A 21,400-nucleotide genomic window follows, 5' to 3' on the forward strand; every position below is an offset into this window, starting at 1 on the left:
AAATCGCATTAATTAAAAAAATGATACATCGACGTAGAAAATAATGAATATTCCTTATTTAAGTGACGACGTATTGACATTTGAATTTATGTTTAGGCCCATCCTATACCAGCTGAATTAGTAGCAAAACTACTAGGTAATCGAGTCGCAGTATCGCCCATAGTTACGGTAGAACCACGACGGCGAAAGTTCCATAAGCCCATAACTTTGACTATACCGGTACCACAAGCAGCTAATAAAGGCATGATTAACCAGTACTCGGGGGATGCACCGACTTTAAGGCTCCTGTGCAGCATAACTGGTAATATATGCTTGCACGTAATATTGTAGAGCAGCGTACCGTCTTACTGGAAAATCTCTTACCGATAAATTGCTGAAAATCGTTATGTCGCAATCAATTTGGGTGTCATAAATATATATCTTGTCAGATTTTTTAAGCATTCGAGTAATCGACTTGTAGTTTAGTTAGGCATGATGATAACGTCGGTAGGCAATCTCGTCTGTTCTCAGGTCGTCGGGACTGCGCGGCATGCTGTCGGTTTTTTATTTTATATCATACACATATGTAATAACATTTGCGATATTTGAGTGTTATATTCTACGATAGTCTATTATGTATTTTTAGTAACACATATAAAACTACTTATGTCGTTTTCATATTTGCGATCACAATATATTTTATTTCTTTCTTTTTTCTTTTTCTTTACCAAGTAATTTATAATTTATCTGTAGCTGATAAACACTGACTGCGGTTCACCCTTTGGTATCGGGCGAGATAATTGTTTTTTCAAATATTATATTATTATTTATATAAAGTATTTCAATTAGATAAACAAATAACTCAGGATATAAACTTTTTAAATATTGAGTACACTTAATGAAGGGAAACGCATAGTATGTATAAAAATCTCGTTAATTTGTGAAATGTGAAACGTACGATATAATAGACGATACGATTATTTACTTTTACAGTTAGTTCATAATAGCTTGCAAAAATTAGTTTTTTTTTTTTAATAGTTGCATAAATCAGACACGTAAACGATTTTTCTCTTTTTAAAAAAAGGAATATCGATACTGAAGGGTCGAGGAAGATCTCGTCTATCGAGTAAGTGTCAGCCAAGTGAATTATTTTCAACTGTAATTTATAATCTTCTTATTGAAAGTGTATGCATCGTTTAAAGTTTTCTCGTTACCAGTGGCAGTATCCCGAAGACCTTCGGATAGAGATTTAAAAGGGAGATGGTAGCTGCATGTTCCATAGAAACATTTCGTTGAGTACCATTGTTGTATACATATCTTGTTGTGATTCATTGTTAATGCTTGCATATTGTTAGGATTGAGTCATTTAGGTATGGATTATTAATTAAAGTAGATCAAAGTCTTATTACTTAGCTCATCGTAAGCGTTAACTTAAAAGTTTTTGTTTCAGCACATTCAATTGAATGGTAATTGCTTTAATATATCAAGCTTTTATTCAAACTCAATTTCTCTAATTGACATTGTGCTTATTGTAAAATATACGTATCTGTTTGAAATCGTGGAAGTGCATTCAACGTTAGAGTATATTTTAACAATGAGGAAATGTTGCAAAAAATTGCATTTCTTTTACATTAAATTATTACATACGCACAACCACACTTTTTCGCTTATATTTTCATCTGAAGCTTCGTAGCTGTTTAACAAATATCACATATTCAATCACATTTTTCGTTATTAAAATATTATTTGATGGAATATATCACACTATATTTTTCAATTATTTCAATAAATTCGCTAATATTTGTGCGATGTCTTTTAAATATACATCTTTGAAGTAGGAATACACTCGTGTTGCTTTTTATAGGTATTTATTATAAATATTACCTTTTCTCACTTGGTGCGTATAAAAATATGCAAATAATGAAGCTTTTTTTTATTATATACGTCTTGTGTACATAATAATCCATAGCACGTAACGTTAGCACATTTATAGAGACCGATATTAAATACAAAATGTTTATAAGTTCCTACAAGCACATACGTACATATATTGTTCTATATGTATTTTCAGGTTTTAATAAATTTGTATTTTTTACACAATTTGTAAATGTGTGTTTGTGTGTATGTGTATATATATACACACACAAGCATATCTATACCTATAATATATAAATGTATTTTTATCATATTTTGTATATCAAGAAAAGTGACATTTCTGAAGATCATTGTTCATATTTATTATAAAACGAAAATAACTACGTCAAGCATCCTTCTGTCCTTTTTATCTGCTAATGAAATCAACATATTTGCACTCATAATCATTAAAAACAATTTCAATATTATAAAAATTACTTTATTCTTTTCACATTTATTCAAGACTGTAATTAATTTTGGTCGCATCGGATAAAAACACACGTTTCACTACTGTTATTGAGCATTTCTAGCACGGACATATTTTAATAATGTTATTGGATTTGACGTGTATGTCGTTCAGGGGGTCAGTCTCGGGCAGTCTGGGAGGATGTCACAGGTTCTACACCATTAACTTTCGTCAAGGATTGTGTCTCTTTCACTACCACGGTATCTGCTCGTTTTTGGCTAATGGACTGTCGAAATATTTCGGAAGCGACAAAAATGGCAACAGAATTATATACCCACGCTACCCATGTACCATTTATGGCTAAGTACGTTTGATATTTATATTGAATCAAAACAACAACTATTAACAAAATAATTATATTTATTTCGACGAATGTATTTTTCAATTTTAACACATTACTCGATATTATTTATAGATTTGTAGTCTTTGCGAAACGTATAGATCCTTTGGAGGCCAGGATACGTGTATTTTGTATGACTGATGATAAAGAGGATAAAACTCTTGAACATCAAGAGCATTTTACAGAAGTTGCGAAGAGTAGAGATGTTGAAGTAAGTGCGTTAAACTTTTCATTATGATAAGAAATAAAATTTAATCTTTTTTTTTTGTACGTTTGCAGGTGTTAGAAGGTAAAACTCAATACATGGAATTTACGGGTAATCTTGTACCAGTATTAAAAAGCGGCGAACAACTTCAATTACCATTCAGAGCGTTTAAAGAAAATAGAGTACCGTTTACTGCGCGGATAAAAGATCCAGATGCAGCAGATATGATGGGTCGAATAATGTTTATGAGCGAACCTAAGGTTCCTAAAGGCGAGGTGCCACAAACACCGATATGTACATTGAATATTTTGTTACCTGAAAAGATTTCTCCTGAACCTGCTGTTTCAGAATTGGATTTACTTGAATTATCAAAAAATTACAGTTTTCTACGCGATGGTGGAATCAGTATGTAACAATGATTTATTATTTTATTTTTATAATTGTAATTAGGACTATTTTTTTTTTGTTATCAATTACGTATTCAGTAAAGATTTCTTATTCTCTTTATTTTTAGGTCGACCAGATGCTATACATAGAGCAACTATACGTTTAAGGGATATAGCGAATTTACTAGGCAAGGACTGGGAAAAATTAGCAGAAGAACTTAACATTGCTTCCAACGATGTCTCTTTGATAAAACAGGAATATCCTGATAAACCAGCTCAACAAGCGGCAGCAATGTTCAAAGTCTGGCAAAGTAATGGAAATAAAGCAACGGGTAAGTTCAAATACACTTAAATATTATTGTAATTTCTAATATACATCGTAGAGTTATATAAATAGGCGTAAAATGAATTAAATCTAAATTAGTAAGATGCATCATAATTATACCATAATCGTTGAAGCGCGATCATCACGCAAGGTCAAAAAATAAGATTTGCTCACTGCGATTGACTCAGACGTGTGGAATCTCAATCGTAACGTTGTTGATGATCTCATACTACATTATTATGCCTGACATAACTCACAACTCTCTCTCTCTCTCCCTCTCTCTCCCTCTCTCTCTCTTCCTCTTTCTCCTTCTTCTTTCTTTCCCGCTATAATGATTCCATCTTATTCTGACAAAGTACGCAAAACGTCTCTGCAATCAGTGGAACGACAAACAGTCGCGTAGTTTAAAGAACACGAAGAGGATACGGTCAAATTTATTCGTGTTTATTGCTCATTACTTGTTAGTTCTTCATTTAAGAATTTATATTAATTACTTAGTAATAATTTTATCTGTTTTTGATATTAATATCAGTGACATTCTGAAAAAATAGTAGTGATTTAAAAAAAATAATTTTTATACAGTGCATGTTATTGTAAATTAGAAACTAAGATGTACATAACTTTATATCAAGAGTACAAAAATCCAACAACAAATTTATATACTAGCGAACTTTTGTTAATATTTCATAAAACATCTTCGATATGTCTTCACACTTCCAAAGTTTCAGGTATGTTTTATTAGATGTGCGTTGCTTAGAAAAAAATTTTTAAATATAAATATTTATTTATGTTTTGTGCGTTACTTATAGAGAAAAATTTCTGAGTATAAATATTTATTTTTAATGTGTTGGTTAGAAAACATTTTTGAATATGTATATATATTATTTATTTAATGGAAATTTTTCGTATTATTACATTGCTATGAATACTTATTACGTAGTTGTACTTTAAGCATATTATATATAAATGCATACATACATATAATACAATATAAATATAATTCTTTTTATAGGTAATACCTTAGAAAAGGCGCTCAATAAAATTGGCCGAGAAGATATTGTAAACAAATGTATATTTAACGTAGAACTTGTCACTGATGATGTCGAAAAAGCAGTTGCAAGAGTTCAGTTAGATCAACCAGGTTTTGACTCCTTGAAAGAAGAGTTAGGACCTTCAAGGGACACATCTCTTCGACGCGATGCAACTATGGATCCAAAAATGGACCCTGATTATGAAGAACCAGATAGAATGAAGGTATGCGGTATTATCGATAAATCCTGTGATACCATTGCGAAGTATCAGATATTATAATGAAATATTAATCAATCCTAGGAATCTGAATCCATAGAAGAGCTTAGTAACATCAGTCGTTTGCAGGATAAACGATGTAAGTAGAAGATTGTGAATAATGATAGCAACAGTGTGTGAAAAAAGTAATAACGATATTTATAATTTAATTTTATTACAATATATGATCATAAATTTTTTATCTCTCTTAATTGAAATATTACTATGAATTTTTTTTAAATTATTACTTAATAAAAATAATAAGTAGTAGAAAGAAAATATCTTAAGTTTTTAAAGTGATATAAATAATAGTGATTAACAAACAATATATGCACGCTAAGTAATTACTCAATCATGATTTTGTGTTATCTTCCATTTTTTAAATACATCACTTAGCAGATGAATCACGTCATAATTTAACATATTTTAACACGTTATATTTTGGGCTCTTCGTTCACAACACGTTTCTTGCACTTAACAGCTAAGCAGCATGTCACAATCGCAAATGGCACTGTATTCAACGGAACCTCGACCCCTGTCAAAGATAAATATGCAAGTGATGAGAAAGAATTGGGAGATATGATGGCTGATTTCATTGAACATAAATGTCACGTTACCGACACGATGAGCAAAAAGTCACGCGACGAGCTTGATGACGAAGAAAAAAAGCGGCAAAGAGTGATTGCTGACGCTAATAAAATTGTTTCTGGTAAGTGATTTAGTGTATTTCTTCTAAACTGGTGGGTTGAGGGGCCGTGCTTTATCTGCAAAAAGGATACTATTATTAAAAGGAAACGAAAAGCTATTGATGAGCAGCTACTTATTTTATTCGAACTTTCGCAGCATGTTCAGCCAAATACGGTAACGCACGCTTGATTTTAAAGTACAATTAAAACAGATTATTAATTTAATTATTAATAAAATTCTGTGAAACTTATACAGATTGCGAAATTTTCTGGTATAATAAAAATTGTTAACTATATATATACATATATATATATTTAAAAATAATTCAATCATTGAACAATTAATATTAATTTTTAGTAATAAATAATTTAATGGACATACTCCGTATCGACACTTTTAACGCACTGAATAGCATGTTATCATTTAATTATTTACTGTGTAATAGGAAAAACATATTTTTAATTTTCTGTGTATATAATTTTTAATTTCTGTGTATATAAGGTGTCATCTCATAACAAATTATGTTTTTATATTGTCTGATCGTAGTAGACTTTTCTAAATGAGCTTTTTTTTCTCCTAAATTAAAGTTCTTCGTATAACAATTTAGAAGAGCAATAAATTTGAGTATTATCTTATTATTCGAATAATTAATTTATATTTAATATGTGTAAACGCGCCGATACATTTGCGTGCTAATGCACTAGAACGGTTATCATCTTGTCTTTTAATTTTACTCACAGGTTCCGGACGCCGCTGTGGATATCTTCATATTTCAGCTTGCTTATCTTTTTTAATAAGTAATGATTTATTTAATTTGCCTCTCGATCGACATTTCATATATGTATATATCGTATATGACTATACGATTTCTAACATAATTCATTTAATCATTTCGCTAATACATTTTCTAGTCTTCAACACATTCCTAGCAATTTGTTTCAGCAAGATTATGCTACAATTATTTGGCGATGCATGAACAGTCAAATGTGTGTGGTCTTACTGTGTGGACGCACGGAGCAGCCGTCTTTATAGATTGTAATAATAAATAGATACACATGCTTATTAATGAAATAAAAGAAATAGAAATCAAATAGATAGTTTTATCAAAGTTTATAGTAATAAATAATTATTCAAGAAACGAAAAATCCCGAGTTTTATGTATTTGTATTTAACATTGTTCATTTAAATATTTATTCCCTTCAGTGTAAAGGAATATTCAAATATTTTTCAGAAAATAGAAATACTTCCTACATAGAAAATGATGGATAATTAATAATGAATTATTTATATATATTTTATCGTCATTCATTGAGAAATAGCTTATGTAATTTTATTAATTGAAGGATAGTTGCTCCACTGCACATACACTCTACGCACAATCCACGCGGCAATCTAACCTCTGCTCCAATCAAAGAAAAATGATGAACGAGTCGGCTTACACTAATGATGATGCAATATGAACGAATAAAATGTGTTTCTTTATATATGTTACGTTTACAGATGCCTAAAATATATAATACTTAATTAACAGGTGTAATAGCAGAGGCAGAGAAAGAAAAGGAGAAGTTAGCGAAGGAAGGGTGGTCGGTGTTTTATGATGATATGCGGGACAGTGAGAAGGTGAGAGGTGCTGTAGGGCAAACTTCATTTGATAAAGAGATAGTTAGAAGTTCAGATCAATTCAGGGATGCGGAATTAGGTATAATTCTACAACCAAAAGTTAGAGATGATGTAGAACCTCTTATAATTAAACAAGAACGAGCATATGGTAGGAAAAAGGATTCAAAAAAACAAATTTCTTTCCCAAAACAAGCAGGAATTTTAAAGAAGGATTTAATAGTAGAAAAACCAGTTGTTAGAGAGATTACGATTATAAAAGATATTAAACCCACAGTAGTTATAACATCCACAGAGTCTTCTACTTTACCTCATGCTAAAGTAGAAGTTAGTGAAAAAGAGAAGATGTATAAAGAAGGTAAAGAAGTAGATGAGAAGTTGTTACAAGATGATGGACCATGTCAATCTATAAAAGATACTGATAAAAAGATTAAAATGACAGAAATAAAAACGAATATTGGAACGGATGTTCCAACGAAAAGCGAAGTAGAACAAGATGTAACATCTATTATCGATAAGCGTCTTTCTGCGTATAAAGATGTATATGATGCTCAAAATCCCGCAAAGAATCTTGACGAAGAAACAACTGATACATCAAAAAAGGTAAAAGATAAAAGCAGTGGTATATTTTCAAGTATTTTTAAAGGCCCTAAATTAAAGAAGGGTAAATCTAAAGATTCAAAAGAGACATCTTTTGATAGTGGAGATGAAGAGAGTAAAACTCCTTCGCTTTCCGATATAGTATCAAAACCTATAAGTATATCTCATGATAAAGATCCTTCATTACAAAAAGATTCAGAAACTGGTCTATCTGATATTAAACTTACAACTATAAATTTATTGGAGGATGCTAAGAATACTGCTGCTCTCTTACATGCACCAACAGAATCTAATGAAATAAATGGATCAGTAACAATTTCTGTAGAAGATAAAAAGGATAGATCATCGACCGAAGCTCATACTAAGCCTCAAATAGTATCAGAAGTAAAAGAAAAAATTACGATCGTAGGAATTAAAAAAGAACATATTAATGGAACAACAACGATCAAACCAAACCAGACAATAGATTCTCTTGATGGTACAGACAAAAATATAGAGCAACAAGATAATCAGAAACTTGAAATAATGTCAAAGAGTAGTCCAACTAAACAAGACAATGTTCAAAAATCTGACTTAAAAGAATCATTAAAGAAAGAAGATAAAGATGATAGTGATACAGGTACACCTGGTAAAGAACGTGGTGGTTTATTCGGAATATTTAAAAGTCCAAAATCGAAAGAAAAAAAAACGAGTAAAATAAAAGATTCATATTTAGATTATAGCGATGAAGAACTTAAATCTACCACAGAAAAATTCCTTGAAGAAACACGTAAAGTTGCCAACGAAGATGTAATTCATGTAGGTTACAAGACAGAGGATACAAAATCTCTTGCTACAAGTCCAGTAACTACGTTTAGTGCTGCTACTTACGATAGCTCTGATGTACCAATAGATAAAGTTAGTAAGCATTCATATGATGTAACGGATAAATATAAATTGGAATCAACTCCACTAGCGGATAAGAAATCTGATAAAGACACTGCAGAAGAGAGTAAGGAGAAGGGTAACTTCTTTGGGATATTCAAAAGTCCTAAACTAAAATCTAAGAAAGGGACAAGAGATCGTAGTACTTCGAAGGAGAGATCATTTGATAGCGCAGATGAAGATTCCTATAATGCAGATGTAAAATATACTGAACATTCAAGTAAATCATCGATTCAAAAAGAAGAAGAAAACCAGGAATCAGGATCAGGAGATGAAGGGATTAAAGAAAAAAGCGGTGGACTTTTCGGAATGTTTAGAAGTCCCAGATTGCAACGTAGTTCTCGAAGTAAATCTAAAGAAAAAAGTTTACCTCCTGAAATACCACAAAATAATTTTAAAGAAACAACAGCCGCATTCCTAGAGGATACGCGCAATACTGCCGAATTGATCAGCAGTTATCAACAATCACCTATAATTTCACCACGAACTCAAGAAAATGCGTTTAAAGAAAAAACTCCACCTACAAAAAAAGCATCTATTGATAAAACTGATACTGCATCTCAAAGAGTTGTAAACGGTGTAAAAGATATGAAAGATGCTGTAGCAAAAGAACTGAAAGAAGATATTAAAACTGTAAAAACAGCACTCACTGTTGATAATGGTACTGTTGTGTATGTTGCCCAATCTGCAAAAGATAAAGCTGTGAAAGAAACTAAAAAAGCAAAGGACAAAACATCTGGATTTTTCTCAGGTATATTCAAGGGAACTAAACATACAGCTGAAGACATTTGCGATGATGTTAAAGATTTTGTAGTAGAATCAAAAACTGAAGCTGCCAAAGAAGAATCTCATGCAAAAGAAGCAGCTTCACAAACTGTAAAAGCTACTAATGACGCAAAAAATAAACTTAATACTAGTGTTAAGGATATGAAAGATAAGACAGTAGCAGAAATGCAAGATACTAAGGAGAAAATAGCTGCTAATATTAAAGATGGAAAAGATAAAACAGTAACTATAACGCAGGATATGAAGGAGAAAATAGTAACTGTTGCTAAAGATACAAAGGACAAAGTAGTAATTGGAGCACAGGATATCACTGAGAAAACAGTAGCTGGTGTAAAAAATGCAAAAGACAAAACAGTAGAAAAAGCCGAGGATCATACAAATAAAGCAGTAGCTGGTGTAAAAGATATCAAAGATAAAACTGTTTCAGCGGTTACAGACGTAAACGAGAAAATTATGCTTCATAGCAAAATAGCTGTTGATAAAACAGAAACAATAGCTCACGGAGTTGCAGATAATGTGAAAGATGCAAAAGATACTATAGGAAGAGAATTAAAAGAAGATGCTGAAGTTGTAAAGGGGGCACTTACGGCAGGTACTACTACTGTTATAGATGACGTCCAATCAGTAAAAGATAAAACTGCAAAAGAAACTAAAAAAACTAAAGATAAAACAACGGGATTTTTCTCAGGCATATTTAAAGGAGCTAAGCATGCGGTAGAAGATATTTCTGATGAAGTTAAAGGGTTCTTAGAAGAAACTAAAGTCGAAATTGAAGAAGAAGAGGCACGTGTTAAAGAAACTGCTTCACGAGCTGCTAAATCTGTTGATGATGTAAAGAATAAGACTACTCTTAAAGTTAAAGATTTAAAAGATAAAACAGCAATAGAAGCGCAAGAAGCTAAGGAGAAAACTGTCGCTGATGTTAAAAATTCACAAGACAAAGTAATATGTGGAGCAAAAGACATTGCAGATAAAGCATTGACTGATGTAAAAGATGCAAAAGAAAAAACAGTGGAAGGAGTAGAACATGTCACGAAAAAAACATTAGCTGACGTAAAGGACGTCAAAGATAAAGCAGTTGATATAGGAGCAGCGGCAGGCGACAAAATGATTTCCGGTGGAAAAAAATCTGTTGATATAGTAGAAACTGTAGCACATGGAGTTGTGGAGAAAGCGAAACATACGAAGGATGATGTAACAGGGGAACTGAAAGAAGATGCCGCACTTGTAAAGGATACGCTTTCCACTAGTGTTGATGCTGTTGCAGATAGTATGCAGTCAACGAAAGATAAAGCTGACAAGGAAACTAAAAAAGCTAAAGACAAAACATCTGGATTTTTCACTGGTATTTTTAAGGGTGCTAAGCAAACAGTTGACGATGCTTCTGAAGATGTAAAAGAATTCTTGGAGAAAACAAAAACCGAAGCTGCTGAAGAAAAAGCACGTGCAAAGGAAGTTGCTTCAAGAGCTACTAAATCTGCGGATGATGCAAAAGATAAGACAATTGCTGGAATTAAAGAGCTGAAAGATAAAACAGTAGCAGGAACAGCAGATGTAAAAGACAAAACATTAGCTGGCATGAAAGATGCAAAACATAAAACTGTTGTTGCAACGGAAGATATCAAAGAGAAAGTAGGATTTGGCTTAAAAGATGCTAAAGATAAAGTAGTAAGTGAAGCACATGATATTACACATAAGGCAGTAATTGGTGTAAAAGATGCAAAAGAAAAAACAGTGGAAGGAGTAGAACATGTCACGAAAAAAACATTAGCTGACGTAAAGGACGTCAAAGATAAAGCAGTTGATATAGGAGCAGCGGCAGGCGACAAAATGATTTCCGGTGGAAAAAAATCTGTTGATATAGTAGAAACTGTAGCACATGGAGTTGTGGAGAAAGCGAAACATACGAAGGATGATGTAACAGGGGAAATGAAAGAAGATGCCGCACTTGTAAAGGATACGCTTTCCACTAGTGTTGATGCTGTTGCAGATAGTATGCAGTCAACGAAAGATAAAGCTGGCAAAGAAACTAAAAAAGCTAAAGACAAAACATCTGGATTTTTCACTGGTATTTTTAAGGGTGCTAAGCAAACAGTTGACGATGCTTCTGAAGATGTAAAAGAATTCTTGGAGAAAACAAAAACCGAAGCTGCTGAAGAAAAAGCACGTGCAAAGGAAGTTGCTTCAAGAGCTACTAAATCTGCGGATGATGCAAAAGATAAGACAATTGCTGGAATTAAAGAGCTGAAAGATAAAACAGTAGCAGGAGCAGCAGATGTAAAAGACAAAACATTAGCTGGCATGAAAGATGCAAAACATAAAACTGTTGTTGCAACGGAAGATATCAAAGAGAAAGTAGGATTTGGCTTAAAAGATGCTAAAGATAAAGTAGTAAGTGAAGCACATGATATTACACATAAGGCAGTAATTGGTGTAAAAGATGCAAAAGAAAAAACAGTGGAAGGAGTAGAACATGTCATGAAAAAAACATTAGCTGACGTAAAGGACGTCAAAGATAAAGCAGTTGATATAGGAGCAGCGGCAGGCGACAAAATGATTTCCGGTGGAAAAAAATCTGTTGATATAGTAGAAACTGTAGCACATGGAGTTGTGGAGAAAGCGAAACATACGAAGGATGATGTAACAGGGGAACTGAAAGAAGATGCCGCACTTGTAAAGGATACGCTTTCCACTAGTGTTGATGCTGTTGCAGATAGTATGCAGTCAACGAAAGATAAAGCTGACAAGGAAACTAAAAAAGCTAAAGACAAAACATCTGGATTTTTCACTGGTATTTTTAAGGGTGCTAAGCAAACAGTTGACGATGCTTCTGAAGATGTAAAAGAATTCTTGGAGAAAACAAAAACCGAAGCTGCTGAAGAAAAAGCACGTGCAAAGGAAGTTGCTTCAAGAGCTACTAAATCTGCGGATGATGCAAAAGATAAGACAATTGCTGGAATTAAAGAGCTGAAAGATAAAACAGTAGCAGGAGCAGCAGATGTAAAAGACAAAACATTAGCTGGCATGAAAGATGCAAAACATAAAACTGTTGTTGCAACGGAAGATATCAAAGAGAAAGTAGGATTTGGCTTAAAAGATGCTAAAGATAAAGTAGTAAGTGAAGCACATGATATTACACATAAGGCAGTAATTGGTGTAAAAGATGCAAAAGAAAAAACAGTGGAAGGAGTAGAACATGTCACGAAAAAAACATTAGCTGACGTAAAGGACGTCAAAGATAAAGCAGTTGATATAGGAGCAGCGGCAGGCGACAAAATGATTTCCGGTGGAAAAAAATCTGTTGATATAGTAGAAACTGTAGCACATGGAGTTGTGGAGAAAGCGAAACATACGAAGGATGATGTAACAGGGGAAATGAAAGAAGATGCCGCACTTGTAAAGGATACGCTTTCCACTAGTGTTGATGCTGTTGCAGATAGTATGCAGTCAACGAAAGATAAAGCTGGCAAAGAAACTAAAAAAGCTAAAGACAAAACATCTGGATTTTTCACTGGTATTTTTAAGGGTGCTAAGCAAACAGTTGACGATGCTTCTGAAGATGTAAAAGAATTCTTGGAGAAAACAAAAACCGAAGCTGCTGAAGAAAAAGCACGTGCAAAGGAAGTTGCTTCAAGAGCTACTAAATCTGCGGATGATGCAAAAGATAAGACAATTGCTGGAATTAAAGAGCTGAAAGATAAAACAGTAGCAGGAGCAGCAGATGTAAAAGACAAAACATTAGCTGGCATGAAAGATGCAAAACATAAAACTGTTGTTGCAACGGAAGATATCAAAGAGAAAGTAGGATTTGGCTTAAAAGATGCTAAAGATAAAGTAGTAAGTGAAGCACATGATATTACACATAAGGCAGTAATTGGTGTAAAAGATGCAAAAGAAAAAACAGTGGAAGGAGTAGAACATGTCATGAAAAAAACATTAGCTGACGTAAAGGACGTCAAAGATAAAGCAGTTGATATAGGAGCAGCGGCAGGCGACAAAATGATTTCCGGTGGAAAAAAATCTGTTGATATAGTAGAAACTGTAGCACATGGAGTTGTGGAGAAAGCGAAACATACGAAGGATGATGTAACAGGGGAAATGAAAGAAGATGCCGCACTTGTAAAGGATACGCTTTGCACTAGTGTTGATGCTGTTGCAGATAGTATGCAGTCAACGAAAGATAAAGCTGACAAGGAAACTAAAAAAGCTAAAGACAAAACATCTGGATTTTTCACTGGTATTTTTAAGGGTGCTAAGCAAACAGTTGACGATGCTTCTGAAGATGTAAAAGAATTCTTGGAGAAAACGAAAACCGAAGCTGCTGAAGAAAAAGCACGTGCAAAGGAAGTTGCTTCAAGAGCTACTAAATCTGCGGATGATGCAAAAGATAAGACAATTGCTGGAATTAAAGAGCTGAAAGATAAAACAGTAGCAGGAGCAGCAGATGTAAAAGACAAAACATTAGCTGGCATGAAAGATGCAAAACATAAAACTGTTGTTGCAACGGAAGATATCAAAGAGAAAGTAGGATTTGGCTTAAAAGATGCTAAAGATAAAGTAGTAAGTGAAGCACATGATATTACACATAAGGCAGTAATTGGTGTAAAAGATGCAAAAGAAAAAACAGTGGAAGGAGTAGAACATGTCACGAAAAAAACATTAGCTGACGTAAAGGACGTCAAAGATAAAGCAGTTGATATAGGAGCAGCGGCAGGCGACAAAATGATTTCCGGTGGAAAAAAATCTGTTGATATAGTAGAAACTGTAGCACATGGAGTTGTGGAGAAAGCGAAACATACGAAGGATGATGTAACAGGGGAACTGAAAGAAGATGCCGCACTTGTAAAGGATACGCTTTCCACTAGTGTTGATGCTGTTGCAGATAGTATGCAGTCAACGAAAGATAAAGCTGACAAGGAAACTAAAAAAGCTAAAGACAAAACATCTGGATTTTTCACTGGTATTTTTAAGGGTGCTAAGCAAACAGTTGACGATGCTTCTGAAGATGTAAAAGAATTCTTGGAGAAAACAAAAACCGAAGCTGCTGAAGAAAAAGCACGTGCAAAGGAAGTTGCTTCAAGAGCTACTAAATCTGCGGATGATGCAAAAGATAAGACAATTGCTGGAATTAAAGAGCTGAAAGATAAAACAGTAGCAGGAGCAGCAGATGTAAAAGACAAAACATTAGCTGGCATGAAAGATGCAAAACATAAAACTGTTGTTGCAACGGAAGATATCAAAGAGAAAGTAGGATTTGGCTTAAAAGATGCTAAAGATAAAGTAGTAAGTGAAGCACATGATATTACACATAAGGCAGTAATTGGTGTAAAAGATGCAAAAGAAAAAACAGTGGAAGGAGTAGAACATGTCACGAAAAAAACATTAGCTGACGTAAAGGACGTCAAAGATAAAGCAGTTGATATAGGAGCAGCGGCAGGCGACAAAATGATTTCCGGTGGAAAAAAATCTGTTGATATAGTAGAAACTGTAGCACATGGAGTTGTGGAGAAAGCGAAACATACGAAGGATGATGTAACAGGGGAACTGAAAGAAGATGCCGCACTTGTAAAGGATACGCTTTCCACTAGTGTTGATGCTGTTGCAGATAGTATGCAGTCAACGAAAGATAAAGCTGACAAGGAAACTAAAAAAGCTAAAGACAAAACATCTGGATTTTTCACTGGTATTTTTAAGGGTGCTAAGCAAACAGTTGACGATGCTTCTGAAGATGTAAAAGAATTCTTGGAGAAAACAAAAACCGAAGCTGCTGAAGAAAAAGCACGTGCAAAGGAAGTTGCTTCAAGAGCTACTAAATCTGCGGATGATGCAAAAGATAAGACAATTGCTGGAATTAAAGAGCTGAAAGATAAAACAGTAGCAGGAGCAGCAGATGTAAAAGACAAAACATTAGCTGGCATGAAAGATGCAAAACATAAAACTGTTGTTGCAACGGAAGATATCAAAGAGAAAGTAGGATTTGGCTTAAAAGATGCTAAAGATAAAGTAGTAAGTGAAGCACATGATATTACACATAAGGCAGTAATTGGTGTAAAAGATGCAAAAGAAAAAACAGTGGAAGGAGTAGAACATGTCACGAAAAAAACATTAGCTGACGTAAAGGACGTCAAAGAGAAAGCAGTTGATATAGGAGCAGCGGCAGGCGACAAAATGATTTCCGGTGGAAAAAAATCTGTTGATATAGTAGAAACTGTAGCACATGGAGTTGTGGAGAAAGCGAAACATACGAAGGATGATGTAACAGGGGAACTGAAAGAAGATGCCGCACTTGTAAAGGATACGCTTTCCACTAGTGTTGATGCTGTTGCAGATAGTATGCAGTCAACGAAAGATAAAGCTGGCAAAGAAACTAAAAAGGCTAAAGACAAAACATCTGGATTTTTCACTGGTATTTTTAAGGGTGCTAAGCAAACAGTTGACGATGCTTCTGAAGATGTAAAAGAATTCTTGGAGAAAACAAAAACCGAAGCTGCTGAAGAAAAAGCACGTGCAAAGGAAGTTGCTTCAAGAGCTACTAAATCTGCGGATGATGCAAAAGATAAGACAATTGCTGGAATTAAAGAGCTGAAAGATAAAACAGTAGCAGGAGCAGCAGATGTAAAAGACAAAACATTAGCTGGCATGAAAGATGCAAAACATAAAACTGTTGTTGCAACGGAAGATATCAAAGAGAAAGTAGGATTTGGCTTAAAAGATGCTAAAGATAAAGTAGTAAGTGAAGCACATGATATTACACATAAGGCAGTAATTGGTGTAAAAGATGCAAAAGAAAAAACAGTGGAAGGAGTAGAACATGTCATGAAAAAAACATTAGCTGACGTAAAGGACGTCAAAGATAAAGCAGTTGATATAGGAGCAGCGGCAGGCGACAAAATGATTTCCGGTGGAAAAAAATCTGTTGATATAGTAGAAACTGTAGCACATGGAGTTGTGGAGAAAGCGAAACATACGAAGGATGATGTAACAGGGGAACTGAAAGAAGATGCCGCACTTGTAAAGGATACGCTTTGCACTAGTGTTGATGCTGTTGCAGATAGTATGCAGTCAACGAAAGATAAAGCTGACAAGGAAACTAAAAAAGCTAAAGACAAAACATCTGGATTTTTCACTGGTATTTTTAAGGGTGCTAAGCAAACAGTTGACGATGCTTCTGAAGATGTAAAAGAATTCTTGGAGAAAACGAAAACCGAAGCTGCTGAAGAAAAAGCACGTGCAAAGGAAGTTGCTTCAAGAGCTACTAAATCTGCGGATGATGCAAAAGATAAGACAATTGCTGGAATTAAAGAGCTGAAAGATAAAACAGTAGCAGGAGCAGCAGATGTAAAAGACAAAACATTAGCTGGCATGAAAGATGCAAAACATAAAACTGTTGTTGCAACGGAAGATATCAAAGAGAAAGTAGGATTTGGCTTAAAAGATGCTAAAGATAAAGTAGTAAGTGAAGCACATGATATTACACATAAGGCAGTAATTGGTGTAAAAGATGCAAAAGAAAAAACAGTGGAAGGAGTAGAACATGTCACGAAAAAAACATTAGCTGACGTAAAGGACGTCAAAGATAAAGCAGTTGATATAGGAGCAGCGGCAGGCGACAAAATGATTTCCGGTGGAAAAAAATCTGTTGATATAGTAGAAACTGTAGCACATGGAGTTGTGGAGAAAGCGAAACATACGAAGGATGATGTAACAGGAGAACTGAAAGAAGATGCCGCACTTGTAAAGGATACGCTTTGCACTAGTGTTGATGCTGTTGCAGATAGTATGCAGTCAACGAAAGATAAAGCTGACAAGGAAACTAAAAAAGCTAAAGACAAAACATCTGGATTTTTCACTGGTATTTTTAAGGGTGCTAAGCAAACAGTTGACGATGCTTCTGAAGATGTAAAAGAATTCTTGGAGAAAACAAAAACCGAAGCTGCTGAAGAAAAAGCACGTGCAAAGGAAGTTGCTTCAAGAGCTACTAAATCTGCGGATGATGCAAAAGATAAGACAATTGCTGGAATTAAAGAGCTGAAAGATAAAACAGTAGCAGGAGCAGCAGATGTAAAAGACAAAACATTAGCTGGCATGAAAGATGCAAAACATAAAACTGTTGTTGCAACGGAAGATATCAAAGAGAAAGTAGGATTTGGCTTAAAAGATGCTAAAGATAAAGTAGTAAGTGAAGCACATGATATTACACATAAGGCAGTAATTGGTGTAAAAGATGCAAAAGAAAAAACAGTGGAAGGAGTAGAACATGTCACGAAAAAAACATTAGCTGACGTAAAGGACGTCAAAGATAAAGCAGTTGATATAGGAGCAGCGGCAGGCGACAAAATGATTTCCGGTGGAAAAAAATCTGTTGATATAGTAGAAACTGTAGCACATGGAGTTGTGGAGAAAGCGAAACATACGAAGGATGATGTAACAGGGGAACTGAAAGAAGATGCCGCACTTGTAAAGGATACGCTTTCCACTAGTGTTGATGCTGTTGCAGATAGTATGCAGTCAACGAAAGATAAAGCTGACAAGGAAACTAAAAAAGCTAAAGACAAAACATCTGGATTTTTCACTGGTATTTTTAAGGGTGCTAAGCAAACAGTTGACGATGCTTCTGAAGATGTAAAAGAATTCTTGGAGAAAACAAAAACCGAAGCTGCTGAAGAAAAAGCACGTGCAAAGGAAGTTGCTTCAAGAGCTACTAAATCTGCGGATGATGCAAAAGATAAGACAATTGCTGGAATTAAAGAGCTGAAAGATAAAACAGTAGCAGGAGCAGCAGATGTAAAAGACAAAACATTAGCTGGCATGAAAGATGCAAAACATAAAACTGTTGTTGCAACGGAAGATATCAAAGAGAAAGTAGGATTTGGCTTAAAAGATGCTAAAGATAAAGTAGTAAGTGAAGCACATGATATTACACATAAGGCAGTAATTGGTGTAAAAGATGCAAAAGAAAAAACAGTGGAAGGAGTAGAACATGTCACGAAAAAAACATTAGCTGACGTAAAGGACGTCAAAGATAAAGCAGTTGATATAGGAGCAGCGGCAGGCGACAAAATGATTTCCGGTGGAAAAAAATCTGTTGATATAGTAGAAACTGTAGCACATGGAGTTGTGGAGAAAGCGAAACATACGAAGGATGATGTAACAGGAGAACTGAAAGAAGATGCCGCACTTGTAAAGGATACGCTTTCCACTAGTGTTGATGCTGTTGCAGATAGTATGCAGTCAACGAAAGATAAAGCTGGCAAAGAAACTAAAAAGGCTAAAGACAAAACATCTGGATTTTTCACTGGTATTTTTAAGGGTGCTAAACATACAGTTGATGATATTTCTGAAGATTTTAAAGACTTTTTGAACAAGACAAAAGTCGAAGCTGCGGAAGATGAGGCACGTGCTAGAGGTGCTGCTTTACGTGCTGCTAAATCTGTAGATGATATGAAAAATAAAACTGCCACCGAGGTCGAAGATATAAAAAATGAAGCAGTAGTAGATGCACAAGATACTAAAGACAAGATAATGATTGTTGTTAAAGATGCAAAGGATAATATTGTTACTACAACTCAAAATGTCAAAGAAAATGTAAGATTTGGTACTGAAGATGCTAAAGAGAAAGTAGTACATGGAACTCGTGAAATAATGGAGAAAACAATATATGATGTAAAGGATGTAAAAGGAAAAACATTGGAAGGAGTCCAGGATCTTACAATAAGAACAGCAGCTGATGTTAACGATGTCAAAGATAAAGCTGCTCTTACAGTTTCAGATGCAAGAGATAAAATTCTTTTTGAAAAAGTGAAAGCTTCTGATAAAATTGGAATCATTGCTCATGAAGTTATAGATGGTTCGAAAGATGCTGTAGAGAAAGAACTGAAAGAAGATGCAGAAGTTGTAAAGGGTTCATTCGTTTCTGCTTCTAGTGTTGCAGATGATGTTCAGTCTGCAAATGATAACGCTGTAAAGGAAACTAATAAAGCAAAAGACAAAGCATCCGGATTTTTTTCATATATAATTAAGGGAGCTAAACATGTAGTTGAAGATGTTTCTGAAGATGTAAAAGAATTCTTAGAAGAAACGAAACCTGAAGCTGCCGAAGAAGAAGTACGTACTAAAATAACTGCTGCACGTGCTGCTAAGACTGTAGATGATGCAAAGGATAAGACTGTTACAGGCGTAAAAGGCCTGAAAAAAGAAGCAGTGTCAGGAGTACACGATATTGAACAAAAGATCGTCTCCAATGTTACATATGCTAAAGATAAAAATTTTGCTAAAATAGAGGACATTAATCAGAAGATTACTGCTAGTGCGGGTGATGCTACATTTATTATAGTAGAAGATACACAGTTAATTACAAAAGAAGCTGTCGGTAACATGAAAGATACGAAAGATAAATTTATTGGTGCGGCTAAAGATGTTAATGAAAAGACTGAATCTAGAGTATCTGATATCACACAGAAAGCAGAGGCCGTTACAGTTTCTGCAAATGAACAAATTTTCTCTATCGGAAAACAAATATCTGATAAGATAGATTCGGCAGCGCATGGACTTGTAGATACGAAAGATGCGAAGGGAACAGTTTCCAAAGAAATAGAAGAAAAAGTACAATCTAATAAGAAAATTGCAACTGGTGGTAGTGCTATTGCTGACAGTGCTAAAGTAGCTAAAGTAGAAAAAACTTCTAAGGAGGCAAAGAAGATTAAAGAGAAAGGATCTGGATTCCTATCTGGTATATTTAAAAATGCCAAGCATACAATAGAAGACGTTACTGATGATGTGAAAGAATTTTTTGAAGAAACCAAAGCTGAAGCTGCAGCTGAAGAGGCGCGAACTAAAGAAGCTGCAGCACATTCAGTCAAAATGGCAAAAGACTTAAAAAATAAAACTGCAGATGTTGTTGAAGATACTAAAGCAAGGGCAGTACCCGAAGTATCTGGCATTGCATGCAAAATTACAAGTATCATTTCTTCTGGTAATAATCTCCTTCCTAGTGAATTTGAAGATAATCGAAAAATTAATGAAAAATTCGGAGATAGAACAACTACTACTATTAGTAGTGAAATAATTCCTTCTACAAAAGAGGTTTCTACAATATTTTCAGAAGGTTATATTTTTCCTACGTCCACAGTCGATCCAAAATCTGGTGTGAGTACAATTAGTTCCGTTGTTAGTAGTGGTCAGGATTTGATATCACGAGATAGATCGAAAAAGATTTCACGCATTCCACAACGTGTTAATACTTCTCCTGATGATAAAACTGAACAATTAAGTACAAATTTGGGTTCAGATAGGGTAGTTGTGATATCTAGAGAATTAGAGCACCTTGAACCTCACACAAGGCAATCCGTCACCACAGTCGTTACAAAGTCTGTGCGGACGGCAGCAACACCACCACCCAGTCTCGCCGAGTTCACTGACAGTAGAATCGAAGGTATCTTGCAATAATTGCGTTATTCAAATTACATTCCAGCTGTGTGTAACATAATTAATTATGTTGTTGCTTTTCTTTGTAACTTCATTTTTAATAGTTATACAAAAACGTGCAAACTAGTTGTGCACTTTCATTACTTAGAATTAATTCTAACCTTCTAATCTAAATCACTTTCAGTCCACTAATGTTACCAACTTGTTGTTTATAGGTAATACATTCGTACGAAAAAATATAAAGGAGAGTGGAATGATCATTTCTATATTATTTCAGATTATACACGCTAGATAATAATATTCTTACATATATATTTATTGCTAATTTGGTTAACTGTATTTCTATCGAAATTTTTATCAGATTATAATCTGAACCGAAGAATACTTTGGGGTACGAATGTGTTCAAAAGATACTTGATTGATGAAGATATATAACAAATTCCGCGTTTTTATTTATTGC

The 21,400-nt window shown here is 34.3% G+C and overlaps 1 protein-coding gene across 17 annotated transcripts in view; it reads left to right on the forward strand.

The window, feature by feature from the left end:
- The window catches only part of LOC118444503 (uncharacterized), a 68,419-nt gene that overhangs the window by 36,469 nt on the left and 10,550 nt on the right, over window positions 1-21,400 (forward strand). For 16 of the 17 annotated variants that reach the window (XR_014981855.1, XR_014981862.1, XR_014981871.1 and 13 more), the window contains 9 exons: window positions 97-301; window positions 2,474-2,663; window positions 2,775-2,910; window positions 2,979-3,309; window positions 3,419-3,622; window positions 4,628-4,869; window positions 4,948-5,002; window positions 5,384-5,611; window positions 7,121-20,947. Coding sequence is in view for 9 of the 17 variants with exons in the window: in XM_085655152.1 (XP_085511278.1) it covers window positions 97-301; window positions 2,474-2,663; window positions 2,775-2,910; window positions 2,979-3,309; window positions 3,419-3,622; window positions 4,628-4,869; window positions 4,948-5,002; window positions 5,384-5,611; window positions 7,121-20,947 (15,418 nt within the window). In the remaining 8 variants the exon portion in view is untranslated. The remainder of the gene's footprint in view (window positions 1-96; window positions 302-2,473; window positions 2,664-2,774; window positions 2,911-2,978; window positions 3,310-3,418; window positions 3,623-4,627; window positions 4,870-4,947; window positions 5,003-5,383; window positions 5,612-7,120; window positions 20,948-21,400) is intronic. The other variant, XM_085655555.1, reaches the window with a different exon arrangement.

The sequence above is a fragment of the Vespa mandarinia genome, chromosome 1, assembly GCF_050613455.1.
Source record: "Vespa mandarinia isolate Hongniang chromosome 1, ASM5061345v1, whole genome shotgun sequence".
NCBI lineage: Eukaryota > Metazoa > Arthropoda > Insecta > Hymenoptera > Vespidae > Vespa > Vespa mandarinia.